We start from the raw sequence: 26338 nt of genomic DNA on the forward strand, positions 1-26338 counted from the left end.
TTCTTTGACCAAGAAAGATTATAGTTTATATTTGCTAGTTTTTTTCAAGCTTCAGAAATATAGTCAACTATGTCTTTAACAATGATGGGCTTTGTTACAAGAACTTAGGGAAAAGATACCTTTCAAATTTAGAAGGGCTTTAACAGTTTTTAATCAAGAGATAAGACGCTTTAAATAATTATAGGTGTCATTTGATTATTTGCAAAGAAGCCTTATATCACAAAACAGGTTAAAGACTGCAAAGGGTTAAAAAGCTATAATTCTGTCAAAAGAGTATACAGAAATTAAAATAACTTAGGAGAACTAAAGTTTTGAATCTTTTTTTCTTTTTTTGAGAGATTTGTTCAAAGCCTTCCATAGGTATTCAGTGGATTGTTTGCTGACTTGTCCCTTCCCTTTTTAAATCATATGTTCTCAGTGTGGTCCCTTAGATCTCCATAAGTTCAAGAAATCATAGGAATATTTTCCTAAAAATATTCTTATTTCTTTACTGCACATCAGGAAAAAATTAGTTTATGTCCTCTTAGAAGATATTGAGCCTAGATCTTAATTTTTCTCTCTAGTATTAATAAACAGTAAAATGACAAAAGAGTACATAGTAGAGTAGAGGAGACAAAAAAGAGAGCCTGCATCATCACAGACCAACTGGATGGCCAGTGCCTGTATGGGAGCAGTTTGTTCTCTCAAAAGTATGATTCAGTGGAAATATTAATTACTTAGCCCCTTAGCCTTATTTTCAAGCATTTTACTATTATCCGTTTGAGATATATGAGCCATCTTTGACAACAACTGGTCAAGAACACTCAGCGTATACCTTACTTTCTAATGTGAAACATAATCCTGTTGTTTTCTCATTACTTCGAACCTTAACTCTCTAATTTAGTCCCAGAAACAGTACTCTAAATGCCAAAACAGTCTGTCTCATTTTTAAAGATGAAAAACTGAGGTTCAGTTAAACTTGTTTAAAATCCACATGGTTCTTAATAGATGTAAAGATAATTATTTTTCTGAATGTAGTGTCTTGGGGGAGGATGGGGAGATAAAAAGATAAGTCGTTGTTCTCAGGTTTCATTTTCAAAATATGTCCTAATTTTATGTATGTATGTATTTAGCGAGCTCTAGATTCCAAAATAGCAAGAACAATTTCAGCAAAATATAATTCCTAGAGGGAGTCCTAGAGTCCAGTTTATTCTGCCTGCCTTGTTCCGTGTCTTATTGGTATGGAAACAGAAGAGACCTAGCTGCTGGCTCCTTGGAAGAGTTTGATGGTGAAACAGCACATTAGGTTGGAAGTCAACCCAGCAAGCAGGCACTAAAGGGCCACAGATATAAACTGAAGGCTGATGGGGTCAGTGGGTGAGAAGACCACATGATTAAAGCAGATCTGAGATTCTGAGCTGGCAGGGGACTTGGGGGAGGACAGGTAGAATTGGATGGGATGAAACTTGATTGATGGTTGGGAGGGTGGCAGCAAATAGAGAAGATACTGAAATAAACTCAGCGATGGTATAGACAGGCGTCAGGATTTTTTAAATAGCCTATTACTAGGAGTTACTTTGGAGGCTTGTTTTCTTAGTTGGGTTGGAGGGAAATGGGGAGGGAAGAAGGACTCGTGGATAGAGCTTGGAATGAAGACTGAAGGAAAGAAAGGTGGAAAGATGACAGATTAGACAGGGAGCTAAGGAAGGGGAAGGGTGGGACGAGGAGGAGAAGGTGCCCTGAGCACCTCAGGATTCCTTTGGTGAAATCTGGTAGGAATGAACCTCTGGGACAGCCTTGAAGAAGGAAAGAAATCCAGACGGGTGAGCACGAGGATGTGAATGTTGAAGGTAGGACTCTGAGCTGTGGGGATGAGGAAGGAGGGATGACCGACTGGAGAGGGAAGATTTAGAGACAGTGCATTTCATGAGGCGTTAGTCTTTTTTAGCACCAGTCACTGGCATCTCTTCCTTCACCTGTGGCCTACTTGAGTCATGGCCCAGTAGCAGCAAGGGTGGGTTGCCGCATCCAGCTGCGAGGCCATCCCCCAAGGAACCTGTTGCCTGGGAGTAAGGACCTGTGACAGCAAGGTATGAACTGCAACAGGGTGAAGAGAGACTATCAAATAAGCATAGGTTGTTTCACTGTGGTATATCATAAGTTATTAGTGGATGCCAGAAGAGCAAATAGCAGATGGCAAATGTGAACCTTTATCTTGATTCTGTTTTAAATCTCCTAAATTCCAATGAGCTTAGCAGTTCCTCTTCTGGATATAAATCTACTCCATACCAGAGTTGTGACCTTAGATAATCAATTTGCTTCAACCTCTCAACCTGTTTTCTCTGTAAATCAGGACAAATAAAACCTATCTCAGAGGTTTGTTGTGAGATTTAAATGAAAACTTATATAAGGTACCTAGTGTGGTGCACACACAGTAAATAGGTACCCTGTCCTATCTTTAGTAGGGATAGGAGTTGGAACTATTTTTAAACTTCAAAGTTGAACTTTATATGCTGCCATATAGGTAACCCAATGCAACTGGAGCTTGAATCAACTGGCCTGGGGAAGAGAGCTCACAGAGTGTGCCTTTGAAATCCTGATACCCAGTCATGGTGATTTATGGGACCTCACCAGCTTGCATACATGATGGCCCACTCAGTTTGTTTACTTTAGTTGTAACTCGGTTACCTAGCACTCTGTGATAGCATATTTTTATTTACACTCTCACTGCCTACTTAATTATGATAACTTTGAGAGAATATGTATGAAGGCAGCCGCAAAAGAAACTTTGATTAGAGTTGTGAGGATCTCATGTAGATCTTCATTCCACTGTGTCTAAAATTTGCTCCACTGCTGGTGCTTCACTTTTCCCTAGATGACCTCTAAGACCCCTCCAAATGATTTTCTGAGTCTGTTAAATATTGAGATTATGATACTTAAAAAACTGTTAAATATCAATCTATATCCAGTGACTAGGTATCTTGTCTTGGAGAAAGTACAAACAAGAACCAAAAATAGACCCTTTAATCATTGCACAGATTTAAAATGACAGTCCAGCTGGGAAACAGAGGCATGCATGAAATGACCTTGAACACAGTTCCAGCCCACAATGAGACTTCAGTCATGGGCATATATATCTGACATAGGTGTAGCAGAGCCAGAAGAAATTCCCAGGCAGTACAGATGTTGTAAGAGTTGAAAATGAGTCACTGAGTAGGTGATTGATCCCTTTCCAGTTTTCGTTTGCTGTCAGCCACTTTGCAAAGAAATCAAACTTTGGTATGTTTAATAAAAACTGTGGGGATTTCTCTTTTTTAATTCCAAAAGTCCATAGAGTGAAAGATCTGAGAGATCACCCTGTCAACCTCTTTCATTTTACAGATGAGGTAATAAGCACAGGAAGATAAAGTGCCCCGGAACCAAACAGTCCTGCGCTGCTTTTGTCAAGACTTTTGTGGCGAATAAACATTCTTTTGGTGATAGAAATAAGACCCTGATTTCAGTCTTTATTGACACAATCACTTTTGAATGAAATTTTTAGTTTGGCGTGCCTTTATTATTTGTGTTTGAACCTTGACCGTTTTGTAGACCAGATACCATTTTCATGGGGGAAATAAAATATATCATGAGGAAGTTTTTTGTTGGTGGTGTTTTCCATCTTTTGACTTCAGATAACCAAAATCCAATATTTGGGCTTTCACTAATGTATTTTTGTTTATGCCTGGCTACTGTGTATATATATATAAAATGCCAAATGTTTTTATAGACAAAATGAGAGTTTTATGTATGTGTGTTTGTATTCAAACAGATAGATAGATAGATAGATAGATAGATAGATAGATAGATAGATAGATAGATAGAAGATAGATAGATAGATAGATAGATAGATAGATAGATAGATAGATAGATAGATATAGGTAAAAAAGCATATAGACAAACACTGATAATACACCTAGCCATATAAGTAATCCTGTTGCATATTAATGAATGATAGAGTAATTCATGGTGCTGTGGTCCTGTAGTGAAGATCAGAGTGTGTTCAACACTGAGGACCAGAATGATTGGGAAACATTCCAGAAAAAGTGCTATTTAAGCTGGATCTTGAACATTGAGGATTCATAAGGCTAATAAAGAAGAAATGACATTCTAGGGACTATACAAAGCAGGGTAGGTTGGGACAGAATGATGTATTTAGCTTTATTGTGTTTTTATAGAAATGGGCAAGTAGTGAGTGCTTTGGAAGAGTGACTCTGCCTGGAACAGAAATTTTGATTATGGGAACAGAAAGTTTGATAGGGGCACAGAGGCAGGTGTGGTAAATATATATCGGAGCCACACTGGAGAGTGCCTTAAATCCTAAACTCAGCCATTAGCTTATTACCCAGAAGTCTTGTAAAACCCTTGTATTTTATTTAGGAAACTATTAAAAGGAAAATAACAAGATGATTTGAGAAAGATGAATCTGGTGATAGTATAGATCATATTGAGATGAAATACTGAACACAAGAATCTGTTAGACATTTAAGTGATGAGAGATTGAAATAGGATGAAAATGAAAGGAATGAGTAGGAGAAAGATAGCATGGGAAAGGTGACAGACAGGCTTTGTAAGATTTCAGGGGATGGAACTGCAGCCAGAGGAAAGTATGAAATTCTAAACCCAGATAATAGAAAGAATGATAGTTGGAAAATCAGAAAGAGAAGCCAGTTTGAGGAGGGAAAGGTGGGAGATATGGCAGTTAAATTTTTATACATAAAATGAAAGTAAGAATGTGTATCTATGTAGAAATGCCCTATCAGCCTTCAGTTGTCAGGACTGGATCTCTAGTAAGAAGCAGTATACCTTTCCTGGGAGTTGCCTGCATAGAGTTGATGGTTAAGTCCTTAGGGCTTATTTGTAAAATGGGAATAATGCTTGTCCTTATAGTGTTGCTATTAGAAAGAAATGAGAGAATGCCAGGAAAGTACTCAGCACTATCCTTGGCATATATAAAAGACACTCAATAAATATTAGCTATTATTTTTTACTACGGGTTCTAGGGAAAGGCAGTTTTGTGAACTATTAGAACTGGTATTCTGGAAGCTGTGTAAAAGCCATCTACTTGGTATGTTTTCTTAGTACCCCAAATGGCAGTTCATATGTTCTAATTCACATACTTTCTTCCTTAGTTGTCAGGGGAAAGTGACAGCCCCGGCAATCTTCACTCATGCTTAGCTGTTGATCACTGTTTGTAAGGCCCAGAGTGCTTTTTTATCTAGGTGGTTTAAAATATTAAGTACTTCTCCGTTTGTTGCAGCTTTCATAATAAAACCCCTGAGCCATATTTTGTTTTCATTTGGGGTGTCCAGAGTCAAATCAGTTTTAAGGGGTTTATAAAGAACTTTTGAAAAAATAGTATTAGCTCAATGCGAGCTAATAACCATTAACTCAGTGTTTTAAAACTAGATTCACCCAAAGTAAAAAACGGACTTACACAACAATGGAAGAAATCCAGGAGAAGCGGACTGTTATTTACTAGTTGCAGGAGAAGAGTTACAGGACTCTATCTGGGTAGAAGGTCAGACTAGATGTCTTCAGAGGAACTTTCCAACTTGGATGTATTTCACAGAATTAAAGAATCGTAGTATGTTTGATAATCCCATCCTACCTAACATGTGTGACTAACTTACTATCTCATAGGATGTTAGAATCACACTTGGAAGGGCAAGTAAAGCAGAGGTGTTTTAGTTTGTTTTATTTTATTTTGTTTTTCCCTATCGTCTTTTTTCTATGAAGCAAAAATTTTTCTCCCATTTTAAGGATATATAGATAGATAGATAGATAGGTATCCTGGAAGAATAAATGTTAAGGTAGTGCTAAATTTTACTAAAATCTGAGGAAAAGTGAATTAAATAATTTTTAACTATATCTTCAGGTCTAGGTTCTTTATTAGGAAGCCATCAGAAGAAATGTATAGTAGGTGCATCTTACTCTATGGGCATTTAGAAAAATTGAACTTTTTTGCCCAATATGTTAGTGCCAGTAATTTAGTCTCAAGATGTAAGAAAACTATCACACAATTTAGGAAACTATTTAAAAACAATATTTTGAATAAAAATGATTGCTGTGTATTGATGATCAATATTACGTGTAATTTTATAGATAGCACTATACACTTAAAATATGGCAGAACTTCTTTTTCCAACAAAATGGCAACTTGCATCAATCTGAACTCCAGAAGGGAGTAGAGAGAATAGGAAAGAAAATAATCTAGAAGTTCAGTGATCCCAAGCAGAAAAAATTGGGAAGATGCCCGTATCCAGATATTTCCTAGAGTAACCAGAGAAACAAATACGTCTCACTACAGCCAGAGGTAGATTATCTACCAAAAAACAGTAAAAAGACTGACAGCTGTTTAACTTGTGAGAGGGAGCAGGAGCTCACTGATTGGAAGATGTTTAATCATATCTGGAACCCTATCTTCAAGGGGGTCTAGAATGTGGCTTCTTTATCATCCAGCCTCTGTAGCACAGGGGACCGTACTAGAAGGAAGCTGCAGTGGCTGCTGCACATGCTTATTTATCTTCTATCTCCCACACACTGATACGTGAGGCCATCTGAGCAGATGATTTGCGACTGACCTCTATTTAGTACCTGGAATGGCAGCTAATTCAATACTTGCTGATTGGAAGGTCACCATCCTATATTGGTACTGGACTTGGTCTCCTTGGTCCCACGTTACCTCAAGGGTTTTACCCACATTTTGCCTTGGAGATTGGAATTTGTAAAGCCTGCCAGGGATGCTTTATATTTGTCAGGTTAGTGCATTCTGAGAAAATTATCCCTGTTTGTTTGATGTCTCCATAAGCATTTTCAGCTGGCATCAGTGATTCTAATAGTTGGCTGACTGTTGATTACATAAACTATTGGGTAGATACCATAGCAGGGATCTTATTGTAGCTGTTTTAATCAGATTGTTTTTCTTATTACAAGTTTCAGTATTTCTAGTCATAATATAAATAACATATTGAGCTCCTGATATGTACTTAATACACTGTCCTTCATTAACTCAGGCTCTGTCTATACAGCCTAGAACTTAAATAACTTGCTATGTATTATAGTTATCATAAGAGACAAGGCCAGTATTTGAACTTAGGTGAAGCCAAGTAGAGAAAACTATGCTCTAATTCATGGTACTTCTCATAATTCTCTCACTCAACTATTCTGTTAATGCTGCAAAAAAAAAAAATACCATTATTGCACCATTAATGGTGCTTAATAATTGCCTTCAGTAAAGTCTTCATTCCTAAAATGTTCCAATAAGGCATAGGACTCTAATAAAAATAGTGCCAACTCTGAGAGCTAGATTCTAATTTGGGTTCTGTTGTTGGCCTTGCTTAGGCTTTCACATTACTAACTTGCTATAAAGAAGGGATTTAACAAATAGATTATCTATTGATGTCCCTTCTATTGGGCTACTATCAGAACATCTTCAAAGATCATGATGAAAGTGCCCCAACCTAATGTAATGTCACAGAGTATTTGAAAGTGCCCACATATTCAAACCTCAACTACCTGGAACCTTTCTTATCCAGCACTCATTCAAGAACCTGAGAAGATGGGTAGAATGTCCCTCAACAGTGAAATAAACTTCTCATACTTAAATTTTCTTGTATTTGGCCCATAGGATTCTTCTTTCACCTTATTTATCCTCTTCCAAATCTATACTTCTCCAGTCTTCTCCATCTCAGCTAAGGGCACAAACATCCTTCTAAGATACCGAAGCCAGAAGTGTAGGAGCTGACACCTCTCCTCATTTTCAGTTTCAATTAATCAAATCAAATCTAGTCAGCTTTTCCTCAGCACTTCCTCTTGTCTTCTATCTGCTCTTGCCTCTCTACAGAGACAACTTTTTGAAATGTAAATCACATTATGTCCCTCCCATCTCAGAACCTTCCGTGGCATACCACACCCTCTGCAAGGCTTACAAGGTACCCACATGATCTTGCCTTAACCTACCTCTTATCTCATTCTGTGCCCCTGTCCTTCCTTGGGCTGGCTGTTTCTTCAGCCCTTGCTCAGAATGCTCTTCCCCAGATCTTCTTGTTGGTTTTTTCTAGTCGTTTGGGACTCATCTCAGATATCACCTTCTCTGTGCAGCTTCTCCGGACTGTTTACTAGCCCACTAGCACAGTTATCATATTGCCCTCTTTCCTTTCATTCTGTATATTGCCACTGACTTTTTGTCCTTTTACCTCAAAAAGTCCAAGATTTGCATTCACAGGAAACTCTTCTGTCTTATTCACTACTGTATTCCCCATGTTGGCACATACCTTTTAATAACTATTTGTTGAATCATAAGTGAATAACCATTCTGAAAACAGGTATTACCTAGTATTTAAAGCCCATTGCTTTCCACAGGATTTTCTATTTTCCATTTTTGTTTTCTTAAAAGCCTAGTATTTTTGTTTTTTGTTTTGTTTTTGCTTGTCAGTAAATGTTAAGGGAGTAAAGGAGTTAGGTGTTAGGATAAATTTGAGAAATAGTAGGTTAAACAAAACAAGTTTATATATTACTGTTCTTGACAGAGCCTCTAATATGCTAATGTACACAATCTCCAAGAGGGTTAACACCATGTCAGAAATCTATCTGACGCTGGATGTCTTCTTTGGGAATTAGTGCATGGGACTACTGTTCTTTACTACACATTCTGGGAAATGCTGCCTTAGACAGAAACCTATCATAATATGAAGGGGGAATGGGTTGCTATATTGACTATAAAAAAAACAGGCTGACAACCAAGGACTCAAAAAATAATAGTAAAACCTATGAGAAAGTGACAGAAGGATTCAAAAAGAAAAAGCAGTTGGGACTCTCTAGTTTTCTGGAAGCAGCTCTTTCCACTTCACTGGATTTTTCTGTCTCCAGCTGCTGGTACAGTACTTGGACTAGGATGAACATAAAATAATTACTAACTTTTCAATGATGAGTGAATAATGGTAGCCCAGGATCACCATTCAATAATTAAATAGAATTAAAATCAGTTTGGTTTGTTTAAGAAAGCAGGAAAATATCAAATATTTTTCATTTCATTTGAGATTTCCGTTCATTTCTCTTTAGGCAAAGTTAAGCAAATTTGGAATTAAAAGAATTTGATAACATCACCTAACATTTTTTAAAATCATGTTTTGAGGTGTAATTGCCATGGTGGTAAGATGTACTCTTTTTAGGTGTTGTTGACTGCATTTTGGCAAATGTATACAATTGGATAACTACCACTATAGTCTAGATTTCTTTTTCTGTTCGGCTGTTTCTGTCACCCAAAGCAGTTCTTGCTTGTTCCTCTTTACTCCTTCCCTTTCCCCTCCTAGTCACTGGCAACCAGAGATCTAATTGTTCATAGTGTTCTGCCTTTTCCAGAATGTCACGTGAATAAAATCACACAGTGTGTATATACCTATATATACACACCCACACATATATATATAGCCTTTTGTTAATAGCGTCTTTCAATTTGCATAATGCTTTTGAGATTCACCCATTAATAACATGCTGTATGTATCAGTAATTTGTTTCTTTTTATTGCTTGCTAGTATTTCACTTCATGGGTGTACCCCAGTTAGTTTATACACCTACCATTTGATTGGCATTTGGGCTATTTCCGGGTTTCAGCTGTTAGAAATAGAATTGCTGTAAACATTTGAATATAGGTCTTTGTACAGTCATATGTTTTAAATTCTCTTGGGTAAATAACTAGAAGTGGGACTGCTGCGTAATATGGTCAATGTACTTGTTAACTTTGTAAGAAAGTGTCGAACTCTTTTCCAAAGTTGCAATACCATTTTGCATTCCCATCAGCAGTCTAAGAGTTCCATTCACTCTATATCCTAACCAGCATTTTGCATTGTTTGCATTTTTCATTTTAGTCTTTCTGATAAGTGTGTAGTGGCATTACATTTTGGTTTTAATTCTCATTTCCTTAATGATGCACATTTTTTCATATACTTGTTGACCTTTCTAAGTTGTGAGAATTTTTATTAAATTTTTTTTTAAATTTTGTTATCATTAATCTACAATTACATGAAGAACATTATGTATACTAGGCTCTCCCCTACCCCAAGTCCCCCCCACAAACCCCATTACAGTCACTGTCCATCAGCATAGTAAGATGTTGTAGAATCACTACTTGTCTTCTCTATGTTGCAAAGCCCTCCCCTTTCCCCCACCCCCCACATTATGCATGCTAATCATAATAAGGTTGTGAGAAATTTTTATAAATTCCAAATACAAGTTTTTATCAGATAGGTGTTTTAGACATATTTTATTCCCAGTCCTGTGGCTTATTGTTCCATTTTCTTACCAGTTACTTTCAAAGAAATTTTGGTAAAGTCCAGTTTATCATTTTTTTAATGCTGCTTGCTTTTTGTGTTCCAAGAAATCTTTGCCTAACCCAAGATCACAGATATTTTCTTTTACATTTTCTTCTAGAAATTTTATAGTTTTAAGGTTTTATGGTTAGTTCTGTAATCCATTTTGAGTAGATACTAGTACATGGTACAAGTAAAAGTTGAAGTTCATTGCTTTGTGAATGGATGTCCAATTGTCAAAGCACCATTTGTTGAAGGGAATTCATTTTACCTTAATGTTACAACCCCAATTTTATGACTTAAAATTATTTTAAGATCCACCTATAAAAGTAGTGTACCTACAAGATGAAATATGTATTTCTAGAAGTATGCCTGTTTGCATTTTTTATTATTTCTATAGAAGAAAGATATTCTCTATTTAAATTGTTTTCATAAAGCATACCACAAAGTACAGAGGGAATATTAGTGTTTTAGAGTGATTATGATGGCCATTGTAAGCATAGAAAAAGTGAATTGGGGTCCTAATTTTCACTAAAAGTAGAAGGTCCCTTTATAAGATTATTTTTGTGGAAGCTTCATTTGTGTACCATTTTATTGCCTTAATTATTCTTCAGCAAAAAGAAAGTCCTTGGTAGATATAAAATGATGATGAGGATGGTGGTGATTTCAGGTAATTTACTAATTAGTTCTAAACATAGAAAATTCTGTCTACTATATATGACTCAAGCTCTATCAACAAGTACAGAATACTATACCCACATAGAAGAAAGTTTTAAATACAACCATCATCAGTTCAGTCTCATGTTATTTCAGCCTCAAGTTACCTCTCAACAAGAAGTTCCTTTGGGATTTCTTTTCTCAGTTAAATGTTACAGGTGTGTCCTATTTTAAATAAAAATTTTTTGGTGAAAATTTTCAGGCCAGGACAATTAGAGAATGATTCTTAGCTTTTTCAGGTGATTATTCAGTTTTTAAAAATCAACCTGGAGTTCCTCTTAATCTTAAGTCTCCATACTACTTGTAGGATACATTTTGTTTTCTACAATGTGATGACTCTAGGAACAGAGCTGTTCCTTCAGTCCTGTTAGGATCCATTATCACTAGAGGGCAGTAAACACAAGCAGATATAGTGGATTTACTTGGAATTAAAGTTGTTTTTGTAATATTAGCATTAAAGAAAGTAAAGTTTTTATAATGTAAAATATAAAATAAATTCTGTTATTTAAAATACAGCTTATATATTAATTCTAGATTATTGTCTGCTTCTAAAACTATTTTTAAGGCATTTGAAGGTGAAGGAACACTGAATGATTTAGCCACCTGGTGTGCTGTAGTTACTGTACTTAATATCTGAAGTTTAACCTTGTCTCAGAATTCTTTAAGGAGCATTTGGCAATTAGATTTCCATATATTAAGCTGCAGTATTGAATACAGAAGAGTCCACTAGATACAGATTTGCTTCTTGATTAATAACAATTCCCAGAACCTTGATCCTAAGTAGAAAGGTATGAAATAAATACAGGTAGATCACAGAATGAAATATTTTCCAAAGGTTTAAGTCTTTCCAAAAACAGTGCTATTGCCAGGAAAGTCCCTCAGGCTGTAGAAGTCTGAAACTTAATATACTTATTTTAAATAACATTTCTTAACTATTTCAAGCACAATAATATAATGTATAGCTTAGAATGCATTATGATAATAGACTTATGGTTTATAGATTCTAGGCTAAATACACGTTAGTGCCAGAAATACTTTTTTAGCAATTTAGGGTATTCTGAAGCCACAGAGCCTGGTTTGGTTTGTGCTACTTGGCCTTGTGACCTTGGATAAGACCCTTGATATCTGAGTTTCCTCATAGTTCGGTTTGTTTTTCTTTTCCCTATTCAGAAATGTCTTAGCACTCTTTATTTTGACAAAGTGACCTCTGAGCTCTGTTGCAAAAAAGATGCCAGCAATTGTTAATATATCAAAGACTGAATGAACTCCATCAGAATTTTAAATCTCCTCAAATGTCCTAAAATATTCCAGATAGATTATTGATTGCTTGGGGTGTAAGTTAAGGACTGAGAAAATGGAGAACAAAAGAGGAGTGGCGTCTAGAGATTCCAAGGAATATTACTAGGAAAAGAGAACTGAATGCTGAAGGAAATAATATATGTTTCTATTTCAGTACATGTACACACACATTCACATATAAAATCATTTGGGTGTTTGAAAGTAGCCGATTAGCAGAGAGGAGATCTGGGTTCTACCTGTATGTGAGGGCATCTATGTCTTGTTCATGCAGCACTCCCACATGTAAATAGGTCTCTCTGTCGGTGAGGCTGCACGTCTCTGGGCACCGGCTTCCTGATGTCACTGGTTAGTAGGGTCCACCCTGTCCAGAGATCTGACCACTGTGATAGGAACAGGGGTTCTTTAACTCAAGACAGTGTGGAGTCAGCACAGAAATTAAGGATAAATGAATCTATTCCTTAATTCATAACATTTATCATAGAGTTTGCATCAGACTAATTATATGATGAACTATTCAAACATCATGAAAAGCAAAAACTAAAAGAGATGGACTTTAATCTCAGCCCTTCAACATGGCAAGTTACTGAATATTTAACAGTGTCTATCTTTTCACCATAAAATGGGGATAATACCTATCTTATCAGGGTGTTGCAAGGATTAGTGATAAGATATATAAAACTCTTTATATAGTAGAGCACTATATAGCAGGTGCTTAAGAAATGCTGTAACATATTACAGTTTCCTCGTTAAATTTGTCAGAAACCAAGTCTGACTTAAAAGAATTGTATCTCTCTGGCCCCATCTGGATTTCTCTTCTGGGTTGTCTGGAGTCCTTCTGCAGGCTACCACTACCATGGCAATGGGAAGGAGCTTCTACTCGGTCTCTTACAATGAGAAAATGAAGTGATTTTAATTTGACTCAGAGCTTTAAAAAAAAGTCTTATTCCCTAGAAGTATGAAAACCTTCATTGGTACTTTTTATTTGACATTAGTGTATCATCATCATCATCATCATCCCCCTACTGCAACAGAGGGATTTACAGTTTGAATCTTTTTGTGCCTGTGGTTCACTACTTTGGGAAATGTAAAGAAAGAATAAGTTATCTTTTTTTGCTCTTAGGATCTTTCACCCTGGTTGAAGAGGCAAATGTACAAAGCAGTTTAAACAACTAGAACAGTGATTCTTCACACTGGGAAGCATTCAGGAAACTTCAGGGATGCTAACTAGGGAGTACTCCTGTCATTTCCTCAGCAGAAGCCAGGGAGGCGCGAAGTCCTGGAATGCCTGGGATAGTCCCTCACCAAGCAGGAATGCTCTGTGCCCAACAAACATTCATAAAGGGGAAATGTCCACCGAGGATTATCTGAGCCTAGAACACAACTACTTTTTACATATAAACACAAAACAGTTTTTCCATGATTTTAATCCACACTAAATTTTTCAGTAATGCAACCACAGTATAAATGAAGGAGGACTGCACTTTGTTACATTTGAAACCTCTCAAAAAGTCATTCATCATTTTGGAAAAAGATCATCTTACAATACAACACTCCTGAATTCGTTTCTAGTTGCTGTCACATTATTGGTAAATCTCCATGTCAGAGGAATCAGAGCAAACACAAAGCCCTTACTGTTCAAGGTGCTTTGCATGTACAGACTAATTAATCTTCACAATGACCTGTGAGGTAGATGCTGTTATTACTCTCATTTTCCAGATGAGTAAACTGAAGCACAGAAAGTTTAAATAACTTTCTCAAGGTCACACAGCTAGTAAGTAAAAATAAAATCTAAACTTTTGACATTTTTTCAAATGGAGTTGTATATAAGCATTTATATTTTGCAACAGTGAATGTAAATTGCTTTTATTTTTCCTTTTTAGTATTGATAAGCTATTTCACTGGGCTTGTAAGAAGTATCTATATAGGATTATTTAGCATGTATGTATATATTTAATAAAGTGTGTATGTAGGAAGATTATTTAAATTTCATTTCAGGATAAAAAATATTTTCTATAAAAAGAAGCAACTTGGTTTGAAATTTGTCAAGGAACAAAACAGATTGACAGGTAGATACAAAGCATAATTTGGATTTAAATGACAACGTATGACATACCTTACTCTTTGTGAGCACAGCAGGTGTGCTCCTGCCTAAGGGCTTTTGTTCTTGGTGTACCACCCACGTGACTTCCTCCTTTCTACACCCCTCACCCCATATAGACACATGACACTGCTCTGTGTTTCTTTGTGTCTCTGAGCAACATATGTCATCTCTTCAAAGGGGCCTTCCCTGGTCATCTCGTAATAGAGGAACCACTATCCCTAACCCTCTGTAGTCTCTTTATCCTTTTCTTTTCTCCATTGCACTTACCACCACATGACGTATTATGTATTTCCCAACTTCACTGTTGAATGTAAGCCCGAGGTGAAAAACCCTTAACTGTTACATCCCCATTATCTAAGACAATACCTGGCATACCAGAGGAGCTTAATAAGTATTTATTGAATAAAGAGGTAAATGTAGAGTAGAGTTTGAAGAAGAACTCGCTTATTTGGCCTTGAGATGTAGTTTGAATAATTTAACTCTGATTTTGAAAGACCAGCTTGACGAGGGTGAAGGAGAAGGGAGGGTATTCCAGGCAGTGAATTCAGTGCTAAGTGAAGACGGTAGAATGGGACCGTTTGCTATGTTGTAGCAGTGGGTGGAATACTAACCTCTTAGGAACAGAGCATGGGGTAAAGAGCACCTGAAATGGGCCTGGGGTTGTAGGTTAGGGTCAGGTATCAGTCCAGAGCTCACAGATGAAGATGGATGTGATGAGGCAGGTGTTGCCAAGCTGTCAGTTACTAGCTTTGTGGTGGCAGCTGAGGCTGGATTTGAGGACAGGTGGCCTGGCAGTGAGATCAGTAGGGGACTGGAAGGAGAAAACTAACAAAGGTGAGCTGAGAAGCTGCTCGAACGCTTTGGATCTGAGACACAGATTGATGTGTCTCATCAATATATCAGTTGGAAAAATGATATCAGTTGGAATCAATATATCAGTTGGAAAAATGATATCAGTTGGATATCAATATATCAGTTGGAAAAATGATATATTAAAAAAATAAATAAGCCTGAGAGTTAAAAAAATGTAGGCACCATAATGGGTTATCACAACCATGATCAATGTCATCTTCATCATCACCTAAGACCTTTTTATCATTGTATATCAGGTGTTTTAAGTGCTTTACATATATTATCTCATTCAATCCTGACAATAATTGTTGTAGTTATTTATTGCTGAATAACACATTACTTCAAATCTAGTGGCTTAAAATACCAATTATTTTTTCATTGTTTTATGGGTTAACTGGTCTTGGTTAGACATTCTCACTTGGAATCCCTCATATGGTTCCAGTCAGATGGTGGCTGGGGTTGGAGGTGTCTATAGGCTTAACTGGCCGGATGATAAATGGATTCTTCTCTCTCATTTCTGGCTTTGGGCTGGGATGGCTGGCATAGCTGGAGACTGGCTAGGGGCATGTGCTTGCTTCCTCTCCCTCGCTCCCTCTTCCTCCTCCCCCTGCAGCCTCTTCATAAAGTTACCATGGCATGGCAGTCTTAGAATATCAGATTTTCTATTGGGTTGGCTCAGGGATCCTAGTAGCACATTCAGGTGGAAGCTTCAAGACTCCCAGTGACAACCTCCACAATCATGCAGCTAACATCTTGGCCGCTCGCGTTGGCTCAGGGTCCCTGTGGGGCAGTGGGGTTATTAGGAGGCATCTTTGGAGACCAGCTACCTCAGTTACCAATTTTACAGATGAGGAGGCCAACACGCTAAGAGTTAAGATTATTTGTCATCTACTGAAGGATCACATAACTAAAGGATTTGAACTCAGAGTCCCCATTCTTGGTACCTGGGTGAACTTGAAATCATTCTCTTTCCAGGTCTCATTTTATGTAGAAATAAGAGAATTGGAGGAGATGGTATTGAGGCGCTTCCTATTTCTCTTAGCCTGTAAGCTCTGGATTTATATTATGAGAGTAGGAATATAAGGAATAAACTAAATGAAGAGGCATTTTATAAAAGAATTCAGGAATAAAGTTGGTGAAGGAGGGAAAGTGTTGGGGTAGATAGGGAATACATCAGGGTTACCCAGAGATTATTATTGGATTGCTTTATGTTAGATACCTGAATGTGTCTGACTCACATGACCTTTTGAATGGTAGGAAAGACTCACAGATTTCAGTCTAGGATACTAGAAGAAATATGGGCCCACTGACTAAAATAGGAGTAGTTAAATAAGAACTACTTTAAATAGAAAAATCTATCCATCCATTTTGAAATAGGTTGAGATGAGTGGCAGGGCACTTGAGAGAGGAGAGTATCTTAAAATCATTTGGAAATATGGTACTAAAGTTCAGACCAGAAGCAGTCGTTGAGGAGTGTGGGCCTAGAACAGAGTCTCGTGGAAATCCCAAGTCAGAGGATGAACAGAAGACAAACAAGGCATGTGGAGAAGTGGGAAGAAAACCAAAGGAGGTGAGAGTCCGGGAGCTTGAGGGAGAGTCAGAGAGGACACACTGGTGAACCCTTCAGAGAAGGTACGGAGAAGAAAGACTGTCCAAGAGGAGGACTTTTGTATTTTTCTGGCAGCAGTTTTGGTGGCATGTTGGGGGCTTAAGTTTTTTCTTCTGTAGAGGATTAAGAGAACTTAAGGAAGTGAACCCAATAGGCATGAACTGCAGCTGGGGATTTGGGGAACAAAGGACCATTATGAACTTAAAGAGGCTGAGTATTTTACATGGATATTTCTGATGAGAGCATTCTACCTAAAACAGATGTGCCTAATGCAGGAAGACTGAGGAGTAACAATACTAGCAGGTCACAGAAACACAGCAGCAAGTAGAAAGTTTCAGATGGAGAAGCAGAATGGAGAGAATTTTATGCTGAAATAGAGTGAAAGCTAGACTGCCCTCATTTTTTATCTACAAGACCTCTTTAGTATAAAAGTTACAGAATACTATCCCAAACCAAATAGAAACGATTGTTTTTCTCAAAAGAATTGAGATTTCTTATTTAACTCCCCTTGTAAGAGGCCTGATTACTCAAGCTTAATTCTGTATTCTTCCAGGAGCCACTCCTAATGCCTTTTTAACTTTGTACACAATCATAAAAATGTTCTCTTTTCATCAAAATATACATCCTGAAATCTTTATACAGAGCTCTGTATTTTTTTTATTTTGTATCATTAATACACAATTACATGAGCAACATTGTGGTTACTAAATTCCCCCCATTATCAACTCCCCACCACATACCCCATTACAATCACTGTCCATCAGTGTAGTAAGATGCTGTAGAATCACTACTTCTCTGTGTTGCACAGCCCTCCCCATGCCCCCCCCACATTATACATGCTAATCGTAATGCCCCCTCCATTCTTAGGTTCTATGATTCTGCTGCTGTTTTGTTCCTTCAGTCTTTCTTTGTTCCTATAGTCTTTGGGTTTGAGGTGAGTCTCTTGTAAACAGCATAGAGATGGGTCTTGCTTTTTTATCCATTCTATTATTCTGTGTCTTTTGATTGGTGCATTCACTCCATTTACATTTAGGGTGATTATTGAAAGATATGTACTTATTGCCATTGCAGGCTTTAGATTCGTGGTTGCCAAAGGTTCAAGGTTAGCTTCTTTAGTATCTTACTGTCTAACTTAACTCGCTTATTGAGCTATTTTAAACACTGTCTGGTCATTCTTTATTTTTCTCCCTTCTTATTCCTCCTCCTCCATTCTTTATATGTTGGGTGTTTTATTCTGTGCTCTTTTGTGCTTCCTTTAACTGCTTTTGTGAGTAGTTGATTTTATTTTTTGCCTTTAGTTAGTATTTGGTTGGTCTGCTTTCTTTGCTGTGATTTTATTTTCTCTGGTGACATCTATCTAGTCTTAGGATTGCTCCCATCTAGAGCAGTCCCTCTAAAATACCCTGTAGAGGTGGTTTGTGGGAGGCAAATTCCCTCAACGTTTGCTTGTCTGGGAATTGTTTAATCCCTCCTTCATATTTAAATGATAGTCGTGCTGGATACAGTATTCTTGGTTCAAGGCCCTTCTCTTTCATTGCATTAAATATATCATGCCATTCTCTTCTGGCCTGTAAGGTTTCTGTTGAGAAGTCTGATGATAGCCTGATGGGTTTTCCTCTGTAGGTGACCTTTTTCCTCTCTCTACCTGCCTTTAAAACTCTGTCCTTGTCCTTGACCTTTGCCATTTTAATTATTATGTGTCTTGGTGTTGTCCTCCTTGGGTCCTTTCTGTTGGGAGTTCTGTACACTTCCATGGTCTGATCGATTATTTCCTCCTCCAGTTTGGGGAAGTTTTCAGCAATTATTTCTTCAAATACACTTTCTATCCCTTTCTCTCTCTTCTTCTTCTTCTGGTACCCCTATAATGCGGATATTGTTCTTTTTGGATTGGTCACACAGTTCTCTTAATATTGTTTCATTCCTGGAGATCCTTTTATTTCTCTCTGCATCAGCTTCTATGCGTTCCTGTTCTCTGGTTTCTATTCCATCAATGGCCTCTTGCATCTTATCTATTCTGTTTATAAATCCTTCCAGAGATTGTTTCATTTCTGTAATCTCCTTCTGGACATCATCCCTTAGCTCTTGCATATTTCTCTGCAGCTCCATCAGCATGGTTATGAGCTTTATTTTTAATTCTTTTTCAGGAAGACTGGTTAGGTCTATCTCCTTCTCAGGGTTTGCCTCTGTGATCTTGGTCTGTTTCAATTTCTTCTGCCTTTTCATGGCAATAGATATATTTGTGGGGAGCTGGCGCATGTGTTGGGTAAGAGAAAGTCCCTTCTTGCCAGTTTGTGGCCTTCCTCTCCTGGGAGAACAGCGGCCTCTAGTGGCTTGTGCTGGGCAGCTGCGGGCAGAAGGGCTTCTGATCTTGCCCGGCCGCTATGGAGTTTATTTAGCTCTGCAGTTGCTGTGGGCATGGCCTGCCTCAGGCTGCTTCTCCAATATGGCGGAGCCACGTTGGAGGGGGAACAGACGGGAGACTGTTTATCGCGGTGAGGGGCCTCCGAGCTGCGCTGCAAGGGTTCGGGCGCCCAGAGTTCCAACTCCTCTCCTCCCGCCAGGAGCTGGAGTGAGGGGCGTTCGGGTCCCGCCGGGCCACGGCTTGTATCTTACCCCCTTTGCAAGGCACTGGGTTCTCACAGGTGTGGATGTAGTCTGGTTGTCCTGTGTCTTCTGGTCTCTCTTTTAGGATTAGTTGTATTTGCTGTATTTTCAAAAATATATATGGTTTTGGGAGGAGATTTCCGCTGCTCTACTCACGCCACCATCTTGGTTCTCCCTCCTGGAGCATCTTTTCATGTGCTTGTTGGCCATCTGAATTTCTGCTTTGGAGAATTGTCTGTTCATATCTTCCTCCCATTTTTTAATCGGTTTATTTGCTTTTTGGTTGTTGAGGCGTATGAGTTCTTTATGTATTTTGGATTTTAACCCCTTGTCATATATGTCATTTAGAAATATATTCTCCCTAACTGTAGGATGCGTTTTTGTTCTGCTGATGGTGTCCTTTGCTGTACAGAAGCTTTTTAGCATGATGTAGTCCCATTTGTTCATTTTTTATTTTGTTTCCCTTGCCCAAGGAAATGCATTCAGGAAAAAGTTGCTCATGTTTATATTCAAGAGATTTTTGCCTGTGTTTTCTTCTAAGAGTTTTATCGTTTCATGACTTACATTCAGGTCTTTGATCCATTTTGAGTTTACTTTTGTGTATGGGGTTAGATAATAATCCAGTTTCATTCTCTTGCATATAGCTGTCCAGTTTTGCCAACACCAGCTGTTGAAGAGGCTGTCATTTCCCCATTGTATATCCATGGCTCCTTTATTGTATATTAATTGACCGTATATGCTTGGATTTATATCTGGGCTCTCTAGTCTGTTCCATTGGTCTATGGGTCTGTTCTTGTACCAGTACCAAATTGTCTTGATTACTGTGGCTTTGTAGTAGAGCTTGAAGTCTGAGATCATAATCCCCTCAGCTATATTCTTCCTCCTCAGGATTGCTCTGGCTATTCGGGGTCTTTTGTGGTTCCATATGAATTTTGGAATATTTGCTCTAGTTCGTTGAAGAGCTATTGAAAATTCATAGTTCATTCTTAAAAAGGATTGCCAATTACTTTTTGGAGTCATTTCTACGAATTTTTAAAATTCTCTGATGTCTCTTCCTTCAAAATAAAAGCTGCTCTGACAATGGCAATCAGGCATTTTAATTGCCTCCCTCCCTCAAATCCAAAGCAAGTGGCTTCCCTGTTGACACAGATAGAACCAAAGTTTTTCCATTGTCCAAAACAAAAAAATTTTTGACAATATTAATTCTTCCTATTCATGAACACAGGATGTGTTTCCATTTATTGGCATCTTCTTTAATTTCTCTCATGAGTGTCTTGTAATTTTCAGGGTATAGGTCTTTCACTTCCTTGGTTAGGTTTATTCCTAGGTATTTTATTCTTTTTGATGCAATTGTGAATAGAATTGTTTTCTTGATTTCTCTTTCTGCTAGATCATCATTAGTGTATAGGAATATAACAGATTTCGGTGTATTATTTTTGTATCTTGCAACTTTGCTGAATTCAGATATTAGATCTAGTAGTTTTGGAGTGGATTCTTTAGGGTTTTTCATGTACAATATCAGGTAATCTGCAAACAGGGACAATTTGGCTTCTTCCTTGCCAATCTGGATGCCTTTTATTTCTTTGTCTTGTCTGATTGCTGTGGCTAGGATCTCCAGAACTATGTTGAATAAAAGTAGGGAGAGTGGGCATCCTTGTCTTGTTCCTGATCTTAAAGGAAAAGCTTTCAGCTTCTCGCTGTTAAGTATAATGTTGGCTGTGGGTCTGTCATATATGGCCTTTATTATGTTGAGGTACTTGCCCTCTATACCCATTTTGTTGAGAGTTTTTATCATGAATGGATGTTGAATTTTGTCAAATGCTTTTTCAGCATCCATGGAGATGATGATGTGGTTTTTGTTTATGTGGTAGATGATGTTGATGGATTTTCAAATGTTGTATCATCCTTGCATCCGTGGTATGAATTCCACTTGATCATGATGGATGATCTTTTTGATGTATTTTTGAATTCAGTTTGCTCATATTTTGTTGAATATTTTTGCATCTATGTTCATCAGGGATATTGGTCTATAATTTTCTTTTTTTGTGGTGTGTTTGCCTGGTTTTGGTATTAGAGTGATGTTGGCCTCGTAGAATGAGTTTGGGAGTATTCCCTCTTCTTCTGCTTTTTGGAAAACGTTAAGGAGGATGGGTATTAGGTCTTCACTAAATGATCAAATTCAGCAGTGAAGCCATCTGGTGTAGGGATTTTGTTCACAGGTGTTATTTTTTTATTACCAATTCAGTTTTGTTGCTGGTAGTTGGTATATTCAGATTTTCTGTTCCTTCCTGGGTCAGCCTTGGAAGGTTGTACTTTTCTAGAAACTTGTCCATTCCACAGAACTCTGTATTTTTTAACCACACACAGTGCATTAGCTTTCAGGTTTTGTTTTTCCCCCATATCAGATGTATAATAAATCATCCTTTCCCATAAACATTAAAGGTTGTGGAGCTCAGCCATTATATAACAATAGAAACAAAAGGAGCTGAGAACACCCATCCGCACAGGTGAGGAAGTTTATTGCTTCCATTTGTGCATTTTGGACATTAGTTGTATTTCATTTTGTTTTGGACAGTGGAAAAACTTTGGTTCTATCTGTGTCAACAGGGAAGCCACTTGCTTTGGATTTGAGGGAGGGAGGCAATTAAAATGCCTGATTGCCATTTTCAGAGCAGCTTTTATTTGAAGGAAGAGACGTCAGAGAATTTTAAAAATTCGTAGAAATGACTCCAAAAGAATTGGCAATCGTTTTTAAGAATGAACTATGAATTTTCAAGAGCTTTATGGTCATTTTTCATTACTGCAAGAGGGAGGCCCCATTCATCTTTTCCTATGGCAGCCTCAGCTGTAGGGATACCATTATTCAATGGCTGGAGCGGTGAGGAGGAAAACCTGCTCCCCAGAGGTTTGCCCTTGCCAACCAATCACAAAGCAGCATGTGCTGAGACCACACCCCCTGCCCTGAAAGGCCAGGGGGTGGAGTGCAATTGGTGCATTGTTGGAGTTCTATGGGCGGGACTTTTGTCACTCCTCCCGGCTTTCCCGCAGTTCCTTATTTGGTAGCTTTTAACAGAACTAGTCTTTCTTGCAGCTAAGCATCTTGACATACATTATTCATTAAGCCCTGGAGCTCAGGGAGAAAAGATGCAGACCCTTGGATCTTTGGATGTTTCTTTATCGCATGAATTTTCTTTATTCAGAATAGTTGTAGAATTCTGTTCTATTCCAGAATTTTATGAATGGCATATATTCAGTGGGAAGACAGCTGGATGGGATCTAATGCAAGGCTTTCTTATACATACTTAATTACCAAAAATCTTTAAAAATCCACACACTATCTGGCTTGTAGATATCGTTAAAGTAACAAGGTTTTGAAGATACACATATTTTAGAACTTACTGTCTCTCCACATAATCAATCAAAAATGCCTGAAGCAAACTATTTATTGTCAGTGTCTTGGGGCTACATAAAGGTAAGATTTATTTAAAGCCTTTGAAAAATCCTGATTACTCTGATTATATAACTGATAGTTTAATAAATTACGATGTAGTTAAGCTTTCTAAACATTTATTTTTTTTCCATAGATAGGAACTACAAAAGAAATACATGTTTTTAATTGTCAAGATAAGGAGAAATTGTATAACTTAGTGGTTGTAGTTTGCATGTTCAAATAGCTTTGTAATGTGTAGTGACTGTTCTGTCACATAGTATAGATTTAAGTTGTGCTTTTAAATATCAGGGTAATTAAATAAATTCACTGGAAACAAATTATTGAGCCAAATTACTTAAACTGGTATGTGGGTTCCAGTTTATATGCGGCACTTAAAGTTTATAAAAATTGTGGCTCTTTCTAAAAATCTGTACTACTTTAACCTGATGAGTATTTTTTTCCACCTTTGGATATAAAGATCTAGATGACATTAATAATTGATATACTTGACTATTTAAGTGACATATTAAAATGAAAACTTGATTATCCACTTATGAAACTGGAAGAAACTTACAAATTCAAATTATATTGCTACTTTGTTAATCTCAAGAAATGAAATTAATACACTGAATTTATAAATCATGTGTTTCTGCTTGACAAGCTTCTTGCATTCCCTGTGGTAATGCTAGTTTGTTGATCCTATCTCTGTAATAAAAACAGGAGGTAGAAAACCCCTTTGCAATCCTAAATGAAGCATTATTAAGAAATTGAATTTTATTCTTGAACATTTGAACTAATAACCACAGTACATATTTTTTAAGAATCCTTTTCTATTACTTTAAGGAGTCTCAGATTGAAATATTTTCCATTTTCTTTGTTTCTTTTTGGAGGAAAATTTCATCTTTGCTGTGAGATTTCCATGCATCCTAAGAAAACTTATTTCAGTTTTAGTTGTCCAAGTAGTCGTGATTCTCCACTTTCATTTAAATCTAGCGATGGCCCCAATTTTTTAAATTGTGTTTAAATGTACAAATTTTCATTATTTGAATTTTGCTAGCCATTTCTTGGCTTAAATATTTTTTAATACAGAGAAGTACAGAGCATAGAAAAGGAAACCCCCATAATCTCCCTACAATTCAGCTCAGCTTCAGACAGCTAATGTTTGATACATTTTTTGAGGACTTCCCATTTGTGTTGCAGTTATGAACAATATCTCCAAGAACCTAAATACAGAATTTTAGTGCTTATCTTTTTTAGGAAAATTTTTGCTGAATCGTTTGTTTATGTTTTAGTGCTCTACTTCTAAAAATGCTTAAGAGGACAAATATAAATATATTTAGTCTTAATGTGCATTTCAGAGGATTTATTTTTACACAGCCAATGAGTATTTATTTTAGTTTTTCATGTTGGTGTCTACCAAACTTGTAGTATATAACAGTGCAGCGTATTCAAATGATTTTTAGCAGACTATTGTAGGAAGAAAGTAAGTATTTTCTTAATATTTGACCTTTATCACTTTCTTAATTATATTCCAGCAGGCTATATAATGTACCCAGCAGCACATTGACATGAATGCATAAGTATAGGGGTTAAATTTAAGAGTATTTCAATTTTGTTTTATTATTTAATTTTGCTTCCACAACATTCTTAAATGGAGAACATAAATGGAAAACGAGTTTAAGAGGCAGAATGCACTATTCAGAACAACTGCATTTTCACCTTTCTTTATGCTCTAAATGCTGCACACAGACATTCTGATGTATATAATGAGAACAAAGGATTTGAAAGCATTCACTTAGAAATCTTCCTCTTTTTTCTTTGTTGCAACAATAATTCTATACATTGTTTCAGACAACTTAAACCAAATCCAATCAGAATAACTCATAAAATATTTAGAGATCACTTTAAAAAATATCTAAATGCTCAGTTAAATTATTCTGCATTTTGCAACCAGTTCTTTTGAAAAGCTGTTCTGTATTTTATGTCTTCTAAATCTGTAAAGTGAGAATTGTAAATGTTCTAGGAAAAATGCATCTTATTCCTTCTCTAATATTTTCTCCCTCATGATAATTTTATATAGTTATCATAATAAATGGTATGTAGTTATCTTAAAGTGAGAGAAATTCCACTTATATTTTAAAATGATTGTTGAATGGTTTAGTTTATTGTTCTTTAGTTAATACAGCTATGTACTCCAAACTGTAAAATCAACTACCAGGATAGAAAGCATTGATGGTAATTTTTGAGGTTATTAATTTAGTTTCCCTGACTGAAAGTTATGTATCAGCACCAAAAAAAAAAAAAAAAAAGGGAAGCAATTTTAATTCCTTTTAGAAAATTCCCGTATGTTATAACTTAACTGATTGAAAATTATCTTTAGGAAATATCCCACACCCTTACCCTTGGGAAGAAAGACAACTGCTTAAAACATTTGGTCTTCTAATTATGTTAAAAGGAAATGTTGACTTCCTTGGAGCACCTCACAAGCCTTAGCAGGGAGAGAGGTGTCTGCTGAAAGGTTCTCCATCCCACACTTTTGGGTTTTGAACAAAGACAGAAGTGTATTTCAGAATACGTGTATATGATGCAAAAATAATCCGTGGAATGTACAGTCTGTCAATTATTAGTCTGTACAATAGATTCCTATCACTGGCATTTTTTTCATCTTAGTTACCTATACTAACTGGCTGTTTTGATGAATTAGATAAACTTCCAGGCAAATTACACTTCATTCTCTATATTGCTCCATATAAATCAAATAATTTGTGTAACATATCTGCAGGCATTATGCAATTTTTCAGTTCGGCATATAGCAACATATTCCTCATAAGAGGTTGCTTGCAAGTTTGAAGGTAGTTTTGTGGAAACTCTGGGTCCCTTTTTAACTTTTCCAGTTGCACCCTCCTCCACCATCCAAGCTTGCATCATTTTTTTAGTTACATTGAGAGAAATGCCTGGAGCGCAGGTGGACAGCAGTTGCTGTATAAACTGCAAAGAGGCTTGAGTGGCGAAAAGCCTTGCCTAGTCCCCTGTCTTATAGAAAAGGACTTTGTCATTGACAGGTAGTTCTCAGTAGCAACTTTCAGTTCATAGCACAGATAACTCCAGGTCAAAGAGATATTTCATTAAATGTATGTTTTAAATGTTCAGCAGACAATTTTTTATTTGTTTTGCCTGAAGAACAGATTTTTCTGAGAGTAAATTTCATTTGTCAAGCAAGGACTTACTTTCCTTTGGGCTTTATGCATTGTATTATTTTTATATTTTTGTGGTATGGTGACCATTTTCTATATGAATAATATCCTAAATTATTTTTGGGGGAATGGATAGGGGAACTAGGTATCTAGATATATATTTTTTATGGGTATAACTGTAGTCTGATCTTCCATCTGTTTTGTCTA

General features: G+C 36.9%; 1 protein-coding gene across 7 annotated transcripts in view; it reads left to right on the forward strand.

Annotated features, from left to right (window-relative positions):
• Positions 1-26338, forward strand: part of PDE4D (phosphodiesterase 4D) — a 729058-nt gene that overhangs the window by 675380 nt on the left and 27340 nt on the right. Inside the window, exon 7 of one of the 7 annotated variants that reach the window (XM_057495009.1) lies at positions 3361-3643. The exons of the other annotated variants lie outside the window; for them this stretch is intronic. Coding sequence (XP_057350992.1) covers positions 3361-3369 — 9 coding nt within the window. The 3' untranslated portion in view covers positions 3370-3643. Of the gene's footprint in view, positions 1-3360; positions 3644-26338 lie in introns of those variants that run through there. 7 annotated transcript variants of the gene reach the window in all.

This window comes from Manis pentadactyla, chromosome 2 (genome assembly GCF_030020395.1).
Source record: "Manis pentadactyla isolate mManPen7 chromosome 2, mManPen7.hap1, whole genome shotgun sequence".
In the NCBI taxonomy this organism is placed as follows: domain Eukaryota; kingdom Metazoa; phylum Chordata; class Mammalia; order Pholidota; family Manidae; genus Manis; species Manis pentadactyla.